Raw genomic sequence first — 9,551 nt, forward strand, 5'->3', positions numbered from 1 at the left:
AAACCAAAAACAGTATAAACATTTTATTGGCAATGCATAAATGTGTGGTAAATCAAGTGGTCTTAGTCTAGTGGTAAAAGTGTTCCAGCTGGAGCTTCTGCATGACTTCGATTCCCCTTGACCACCCATAGACGCTTTCAGTGGCAAGAAAATCCGGATTTTTATGAGCCTCTTGATGATTAGTTATCCGGCCTAGAAAGCATTTTGAATCACACACACCAAGGTTATAAAAAAAAAACATAAATGTGTGGTAAAAAAAACTTGGTGATATTTGAGACTCTATACAAAATAGCAAAATACTATTCCATGGCCCATTTTCAAATTTATTTCATTCCCTTATAAGATATATCACACATATATGTATCGAGAAAAAAGAAGAAAACTTCATGATTTATGTCACTTCTAGATATATTCCATCTACATAAAAAGACGAGAAATTGAGATTTAAACACAATCTCCAAAGCCCTTTTCGACTGAAAGATAAGCCACTTTCTCATGTGGTTTTTGAATCTCCCCTTAATCAATTTCCAGTCGTCTCTAGTTTAATTCTTACTATACATCTTAATAACACCACTTATTTAATTTATGTATCATTTTAATTAACCTCTTCATCAGACACGGTCCTGCCTTCACGTTACCAACTGCATGTGTTTACAGATTGTGCTATGAGATAAGAGATAATTCCATAAAGGTTCGGGCAGATTACTAATTCCTTTACATGTCGGGTGGAAGGTTCTTGATCAGCTGACTGTGTGACAAGTGGAGTAGGATAGCACTTATAACTCCAAAATAGTTAGATTGATTTTTTGGGACTCCAAGGATATCGAAGAGCCAGTTCAACAGTTCATCTAAAATTACAGTTTAATTTATTCAATACGTATTCAACACTGCTGGTTAAAAATTAAATGGTCTTGCGGATTCATTACGAATGACCGATCTTTGCGTTGAGATTTGCTTAATTTGTTTTTTTTTCTTAAACATTGGAAGGTATCTGGCCGAGCTCGATCCAACTAATCAATATGGACGACTGATCTGGCTCCGAATTTTCTAATGTGGTCTAAGACATGGCTCCATTTCCGTTGATTTGCAGCTTTGAATGATTAACTTCACCACGAATTTGAAGAAGAACATTTGTTGTAAAAGAAGAATAATAAGCATGAAGAGTATAAACTTTAAGATTGTATATTTTTGTTTATGTATTATTTTTTTCTTAGATACATTATGTAATTTGTTTTATCCAGTTGGCCTTGAGCATTTTAGCTTTTACTACGTACATAGTATAATACAATATTGTAATAGTCTGTACATGTGTATTTATGCACATAACTAATTTTGATGAGTTGGCAAACATTTTGGGACGGCCATTAATTTGTAAGATCCAAAATTAAAACATATATTGTCTGCAAAAGATATATATTTTCATTCTATTCAGAATTGACGTGCAAAAGTTTCAAAAAAAAAAGAATTGACGTGCAAAAACATTTATTTACTGAAAAACTTGCCCACTTTCACTTTTACAGTAAACCGGAAAATTGGTGTGTACACAAGCAACAACTAGGGCTTTGAGTTTTGACTATATTATCTTAGGGACCGGAAAACAAGAAACAATCAGGGACCACGTCACTGGTTTTCACGAACTAATTTGATATTAATGAAAATTAATTTTACTTAAGAAATAATTAACAGTAATTAATTAAATAACACCTATATCCTATGTGTTGTTCCCTCTAAGTAAACCATAAAGCCATCTTTCAACATTCAACCATCCACATGCAGGTTGTGACACCATCATGATCAGTTATTCCAAAATCCAGTAATTAAATAACATAAGTTAGCAGCTTTAGTTATCTGTTCTCACTTGTCTTAGTTTACGGGAAAATTAATTTGCATGTACGTACGTACGTAACGTACGTATATAACACAGGTCGATCTTGTATAGTCTATAATAAAATATAGTACGCTGTATAGATTTTTCTAGCTTTTGCAATATCACGTGCGAAGTATATGATTAGGTTTAGGTTGAAGATTACATGCATGGACGAGAATTTAGATATTTAAACACTTTACTAGAATTTGTTTTCCGTCTTCTCAACGAACAATTGATAAGATATATCTCATCACTTGGTTCGGGTGAGTTTACCCTTCACTATCACTGGGTCGTTTAGTTCATCTCAGCTTCATGCATACGTGTTTCTTATATACGTCATTCCCAAACTTAATAAAAGAAAAATAACATTCCTACAAAACTGAAAGAACAAAAAACAAATTGACACCTTGTGTAGAGATACAAAAAGTCAATGGTCAAAGATTTGCAATGATCTGTCGGTGCCTCTCATAGCCTTTCCGTATAATAGCACAACAAAAACTCTTTGTGTTGCGATGAAACGTACGTGTAGAGTCAGAATCACTAATTAAGTACAGATTATTACATATACATCAAAATTTCAAAAGGTTCAGAAAACGCCATCACGGCTCACACTACTATATAGCCAATTATTTATATTACGGACTTGGCCTCAAGGAAATGTCCTACGGTCCTACCCTTGCATCTCGGTGCAGCCGCGCTATCACCTGATTTTCGGCCTTATCGGTGGGGAGCTCCCACATGGCATTACCGTATGGTCCGTATCAAACAAATTCCCTAAAACGATAAAACACTCATCTTCATAGTATTAACTCTTGTCATGATTCAGATATTTTTAGCTCGTTCTAGTTCTTTTTTCTTGGAATTTTCTAGGGAATTTATGGACCATACGTAAATAAGGGAGATGGCGAGCGTAAAATCGGCAAAGAACATAAAAAATGTAGACCGTATAGCTGACATCATCTAGTGATGTTATTTACGGAATTTTCCATTACGAATTTTACATCTTTAAATTTTTAGGATGCTTTGCGAATATATTACAATAAAGTTCTATAGTCATATGCATAGAAAAATCATCTCACAAGAATATGAGTATAAAGGTTAACTACCTTCTTTAGGCTCTTAGCCAGAAAGAAAAAATAAGAAGTTTGACTAACTTGGAGGGGGATATTGATTCGCTCTTTTTGGTAATTCACTTTTTCACCCAAGTATTTAACTGCTAAATACGAACACGGAAGTGACCAAAGAAATATATATAGTCGTCTACGCATACGATAGTTTGTTAGGCACCGATTTTAAACCTAAAATACATAGCAGTTTCTTTCAAGATATGTGATTATATATGTGCACCCGTATTATGTACTTCTGTACTTACATTAGCCGTCATGAGTTTTTGAAAACTGATATATATATATTTATGTTTGAATATGGTTTTTTTTTATAATCAATGATTTACTTTCTACTGATTCGACTAAACATATTTTGATCAGTCCTTACAATATATTTATACTACCAGTGGCTTTAATTGATGTTGAGTTTTGAAGATATCCCCTGATCATACAGTGTTGCTTGTCGAATAAAATTCCAACTTACTTGTCAACGAAAGAAAATATATACTTTTGTGATAAGACAAGTACTTTGTAATTGTTCGTATAAATTATAAATATAGTTGTTATTTTGGTTAAAAGATTTCCGAAGAATTAATGAACATATCGCATTTTCCTTGTCTTTCTCTACTTAATAATTGGAGGGTTTAATGCATTAATCCTTATTATCATAGAACTGTTAATTTTTCACAATTTCTTATAAATTAAAAAAAAATTAGAAAACATATAAACCGTACGTAGTCATTATTATCTTTATATATCACATCTGTAGTATCTTCTTCTATAATTCTCCCGCATTATATATGATTAGAACATTCCAAAACAAACACTGAGCATTTAAGTTAGATAAACAAGAATATAAATTGAAAAGCAGATGACACTTTGACGGGAATAATATCTTTGCTAAATATTACCATCTTGGTCTCGTATCTAATTCTAGTTAATATCAAGACTTTTGACGTCAAATAGTTGTATCCCCGATGTGATAATTCCAGTAACAAAAATTTGAGTTTACAATCTAAGGCGTTTGCCGATATTTAACAGATTTTTTTTTTCAAATTATACAAATAAACCAACTAGAAGAAAACATAAGGTGTTCACACCCAACAAAATGTTGATTATATATACACTCATTTGATATTCATGGATGATAAAAATTATAACAAATCCAGCAAAAGGGTTGGATGAAAATAAACTATACGTGAAGGCACCAAACTAGTATAACACCAATTACACGTGTCAACCAATAACAATGGAGTCCAGCTGTAATGGTCCCGACCTCTGGATTTCTACTTCTTCTCGCCGGGATACATTGACCAAAAAACATCTCAAAGTACGGCAAGAAGTTCATAGTGAACGCCGTTTTTTGTGATTACCGGGAAACGCAAAATGATGGTGTATCTTAGGGTTATAGGAAAGGCTTTAGAGGAGTTTGTTGCCGGTAGTTTGTGGGACAACTCCGTTAGAAACTATTGCTGATTAAACGGATATTGCCGGTTTCTCCGTCCTGGTCAACCGGGTAAAAATCCCGTAATAAAATCTGTGTCCTCATTCATGCCCCGTTATATCTATCTAATATGGTTATGTTTGTATTTGATCGTTCCTGTTACATTAATACGTTTACCGTAATGTTCTAATAGGAAAAACCTAGCCAAAGCAAACCAAAATGTTTTAAATGAAATCGAACTAATGTTTTTTCTTTGTAACAGATCGAACTAATGTTTGTTAAAGAACGATATTATTTTGATTCAAAAAAATATATATGTTCCGATTCAAAAAAAAATTTACATGCTCCATTTGCATGATCATTTCATATTAAGAGAATTATTTAGGTAATGTTGGGTAAAAAATCGACCAGTCATCTAATGTATTAACCCCCTTCAAAAAGAGTAAATATCTAATGTATTTTATCAGTTGAAAATAAAGTGGGCGAATTAGAGAATACTATATAGTTTGAATGTCCTTAAAATATTATTCAAGCCAGTAGAAGAGGTATTGACCATTTTGGAAATTAAAATATTATTAATTCCACTTTTCGAAATGAAATAAAATAATTTAAAGCCGATTAAACACGAATAGTAAACCTTTCACTGAAATCCTGGATATAAACATATTGTTAGTTTACGTTTATATCCTTCGACGTCATCTCCACCATCATCCTCTCTCTCTCTCCCTCTATATATATTGCCTCGCTCTCTTCCATTCTTCCTCACACCCTTGAAGCTTCAAAACTAAACAAAGCTTATTCACCATTCTCTCTCTCTCTCTCTCTTTCATTCTCTCATTTTTTAATCTCTAAACCCACCAAAACATAAACAATGCCTGAGGCACCAAAGATCGAAGCTTTGGAGGTTTCTGATCAGACTCTCGCGGAGAAGAACAAGAACAGGCTCCAGTTCATCGAAGAAGTGACCTCTAACGCTGACGATGTCCAGAGAAGGGTTCTTGAAGAGATTCTCTCACGCAATGCTGACGTGGAGTACCTCAAACGTCACGGGCTCCAGGGACGAACCGACCGTGAGACTTTCAAACACGTCATGCCTGTCGTAACCTACGAAGATATTCAGCCTGAGATCAACAGAATCGCTAATGGTGATACGTCACAAATCCTCTGTTCTAGCCCCATCTCTGAGTTCCTCACCCGGTTTATCCTTTGTTACTCTGTTTTAATGCTCTGTTTCATCACTTTGGCTGAGATGTAATATTCGAATTTCTTTATTAAGTCAGTCTTCGGTTTTAATGGGTACTCAAAAAGATTTTAATTTTCTCATCCATTCACTGTTAAAACCTTTATCAAAAAAAAAAACAAATTATTCTTTAACTTATTTGACCCCAAAAAAAAAATTCTTTAACTTTTTCTTATGGGTAAATAAAATAAAATATTTTAAAATTTTGGAGCTAACATCATTTTATGTAATTGTGTCAAAACAGTTCTGGAACATCTGGTGGAGAGAGGAAACTGATGCCAACAATAGAAGAGGAGCTAGACAGAAGATCACTTCTCTACAGTCTCTTGATGCCTGTGATGAGCCAGTTTGTTCCCGGTCTTGACAAAGGCAAAGGAATGTACTTTCTGTTCATCAAATCCGAATCTAAGACACCAGGTGGTCTCCCTGCACGTCCTGTCTTGACCAGTTACTACAAATCCTCTCACTTCAAAAACAGACCATATGACCCTTACACCAACTACACAAGCCCTAACCAAACCATCCTTTGTCCGGACTCTTACCAAAGCATGTACTCTCAAATGCTATGTGGTTTATGCCAACACAAAGAAGTGCTCCGTGTTGGCGCTGTCTTTGCCTCTGGTTTCATCAGAGCCATCAAGTTTCTTGAGAAACATTGGCCTGAACTAACCCGTGATATTAGAACCGGTACACTCAGTTCCGAGATAACCGATCTTTCCGTCCGTGAGGCGGTCGGGGAGATTCTTAAACCGGATCCAAAGCTTGCGGATTTTATCGAATCCGAATGCATGAAGAACTCTTGGCAAGGGATCATCACTAGGCTTTGGCCAAACACAAAGTATGTGGATGTGATTGTGACCGGGACAATGTCACAGTATATTCCAACTTTGGATTATTACAGCAATGGTTTGCCTCTTGTTTGCACAATGTATGCTTCCTCGGAGTGTTACTTTGGTGTGAATCTCAGGCCACTATGCAAACCAAGCGAGGTCTCTTACACTCTCATACCAACCATGGCCTACTTCGAGTTCTTGCCTGTCCATAGGAACAATGGAGTCACTAGCTCGATCAGTCTTCCAAAAGCACTCACTGAGAAAGAACAGAAAGAGCTTGTTGATCTCGTTGATGTAAAGCTTGGTCAGGAGTACGAGCTTGTCGTCACCACCTATGCCGGTAAAAAAATTAATTTAATCTAATTATCTTTTATTTCATTTTTTAACAAAAGACTGAAAAATATTTGATATTCTTTGCAGGTCTGTACAGATACAGAGTTGGTGATGTCCTAAGAGTGGCTGGTTTCAAGAACAACGCACCTCAGTTCAGCTTCATATGCCGCAAGAATGTGGTCCTAAGCATTGATTCAGACAAAACCGACGAGGTGGAGCTTCAAAACGCAGTTAAAAACGCGGTAACGCACCTTGTTCCTTTTGATGCCTCACTCTCTGAGTACACTAGCTATGCAGACACATCCTCCATCCCAGGCCACTATGTCTTGTTCTGGGAGCTGTGCTTGAACGGTAACACGCCGGTTCCTCCCTCGGTCTACGAGGATTGTTGTTTAACCATAGAGGAATCGTTTAACAGTGTTTATAGACAAGGAAGAGTTAGTGACAAGTCCATTGGACCGTTGGAGATCAAGGTAGTTGAGTCAGGGACTTTTGATAAGCTCATGGATTACGCGATAAGCCTTGGGGCATCGATCAATCAGTACAAGACACCGAGGTGTGTGAAGTTTGCTCCCATCATTGAGCTTTTAAACTCTAGGGTTGTTAAGTCTTACTTCAGCCCCAAGTGTCCAAAATGGACCCCTGGTCACAAGCAATGGGGAAGTAACTAAAGAGAAAACTATGAGGAGAAAGAGAGACTCTCTCTCTATGCGATAAAAGTTTCTAGTCCCATTTGAACTGTTTCGTAGTCAGATGAATATCGATAAAAGTGGTTAATCATTATGTCCGTCTGTCTGTCTAATTTTAATCTTAATCTTAATTTTTGCTTTGCTGTGTTTTTGGTAAACAACTTATGTTTTAAACTATGCTTAGCTCATAATCACATGTACATAGGAACTTTATGTTTCTTTTAATCCATTTCGTTTTTACTATTCTCTTGCAATTGATTAGTCAGGGTGAATTTCCTAAAACTGACCTGGTTTAGCAAACTCAATAATTAAAAAAACCTTAATTTTTTCTGACTGTTATGTATCGAGAGATGAACAAGAATCATCAAAGATTCAAGGATCGAAAACTAGTTAATTAAATAAATAATATGTATGTAGACGGTAGACCCGACAATTTATTATGTGCACGTAATATAATAATGTGCTGCATTTTCAAACTATTTTATAACTCGAGCAAGTATTTTATCAGTTTAGTTCACATTAACGTCAGAAGTAGCACACATGGATAAGACTTACTATTTAAAAACCAGCTTTCAAAAAAAAAAGAATAAGACTTATTATTTTATTTTTTATAACTAAAAGAATAAGACTTAATATTGCATTCTATTACATATCCTCCTCTTGGAATTAGAAATGAATGAAATTTTGCCAAGTTGTGGGAAAAAATGTTCCCTGTGTGATATCAGAGACCACAAAACTGGCTTGAAATTGTTTCTTTTTTACATATAAAAGATTTAATTTGAGTAAAATAAAATTATTCAAAGTTTACAAAAGGCAGAAATGCCACTGTAATCGATTTTAATGTATTATTTCTGTGCTACAGAAAACAGCAGACAATACTCAAAATGGCTGCTGACATTATTTACAAGAAAGAGATGCTTTAGTTAAACAACTCAAGTAGAAACTGATATATACATATTATTATTGGTCGTTAGAAACCATTGTTGGGGTTCACACAAAATCCAAGATTAATTTGGCATACAATGTCATAAAGTACATTACGGCCTCGACTGGTAAAGTCTTTATTTCTAGACTTTTACCAGTTTTGATTTGTTGTTTTTTCTCCTTGTCTGATTTCTGTTTTTCTAATTCTATATGGTGTCTCTCTTTATATTTTTATTTGGAATTATGGTTTCGAGATTAAAGTTAGGACGTTTATCAAAATGATTGTTTAAACTTAAGGTTTTATTTTGTTTTGAATTTTGTATTCTTATTTTTTTGTCAGAAAATTTTGTATTCATTCTATCGTTTTTATAACTGGCATTTGAAGACACCGTTTATATAACTAAATGAATCTTTTTTTTAAAAAAAAAAACTAAATGAATCTTGGTTTTATACATCTCTCTACTAACAAGTTCATAAGATATACTCCTTCTGTTTCTAAATAATGTATATTTTAGATTTTTTACAAATAATAAATTAATATTTAACTATCAATGCATCAATTTTCAAAATTATAACAATTTCTCATAAATTTAAACAAATAGAAACTCAATAAATCCCAAAATTATCAATTGATATTCTTGAAGTTAACAATTTATTACTAAAATATATAAAAAATAAAAAACATTGATGTTTTAAAAACAAATAAAAAGTGTTAGAACATGAATTATTTAGAAATGAACGAGATATAAAGCTATTTTGAAGAGATCAATGATCACATCCACAAATATTTTGATATCACAGAAAGAAAAAAAAAAAAAAAAAGCAATATCGTGAAACTCTTTGGTTAACCTAAACCAAAATTCTCCACAGATAATTTTCTTGGGCGACAAAGAGAATGACAAGAACTTCAATGATTTGGTAAACAAAACAGAAAATTTCAGATGGCACAAACCGAGTGTCGGGTATTTGCTGGATTTTTCACGTGGCCAATCCGACAATCACTCGAATATACTTACACGTGTGGCTACAAATTTGTTGACTTTTGACTGACCCCATATGAAGGTATCCCGCACGTGCGGTGCATCAAAGCTTTGTTCCCTTGCTGGGCTTACGTT

The 9,551-nt window shown here is 34.3% G+C and overlaps 1 protein-coding gene across 1 annotated transcript; it reads left to right on the forward strand.

Moving 5' to 3' along the window:
* Nucleotides 1–5,169: 5,169 nt before the first annotated feature.
* LOC111213957 (indole-3-acetic acid-amido synthetase GH3.6) lies at nt 5,170–7,755 on the forward strand. The gene is made up of 3 exons (XM_022715802.2): nt 5,170–5,614; nt 5,902–6,830; nt 6,911–7,755. Exons 1-3 carry the CDS (start codon nt 5,289–5,291, stop codon nt 7,492–7,494), a joined length of 1,839 nt encoding a protein of 612 aa, XP_022571523.2. The 5' UTR covers nt 5,170–5,288; the 3' UTR covers nt 7,495–7,755.
* Nucleotides 7,756–9,551: the final 1,796 nt, after the last annotated feature.

The sequence above is a fragment of the Brassica napus genome, chromosome A2 (genome assembly GCF_020379485.1).
Source record: "Brassica napus cultivar Da-Ae chromosome A2, Da-Ae, whole genome shotgun sequence".
NCBI lineage: Eukaryota > Viridiplantae > Streptophyta > Magnoliopsida > Brassicales > Brassicaceae > Brassica > Brassica napus.

Excerpts from the sequence above, each read along its gene's own strand:
- LOC111213957 (XM_022715802.2), top strand. The coding sequence starts at position 5,289 with ATGCCTGAGGCACCAAAGATCGAAGCTTTGGAGGTTTCTGATCAGACT. Across the intron at positions 5,615-5,901 it reads ATCTCTGAGTTCCTCACCCG|TTCTGGAACATCTGGTGGAG; the intron begins GTTTATCCTTTG and ends GTGTCAAAACAG. Across the intron at positions 6,831-6,910 it reads TGTCGTCACCACCTATGCCG|GTCTGTACAGATACAGAGTT; the intron begins GTAAAAAAATTA and ends TATTCTTTGCAG.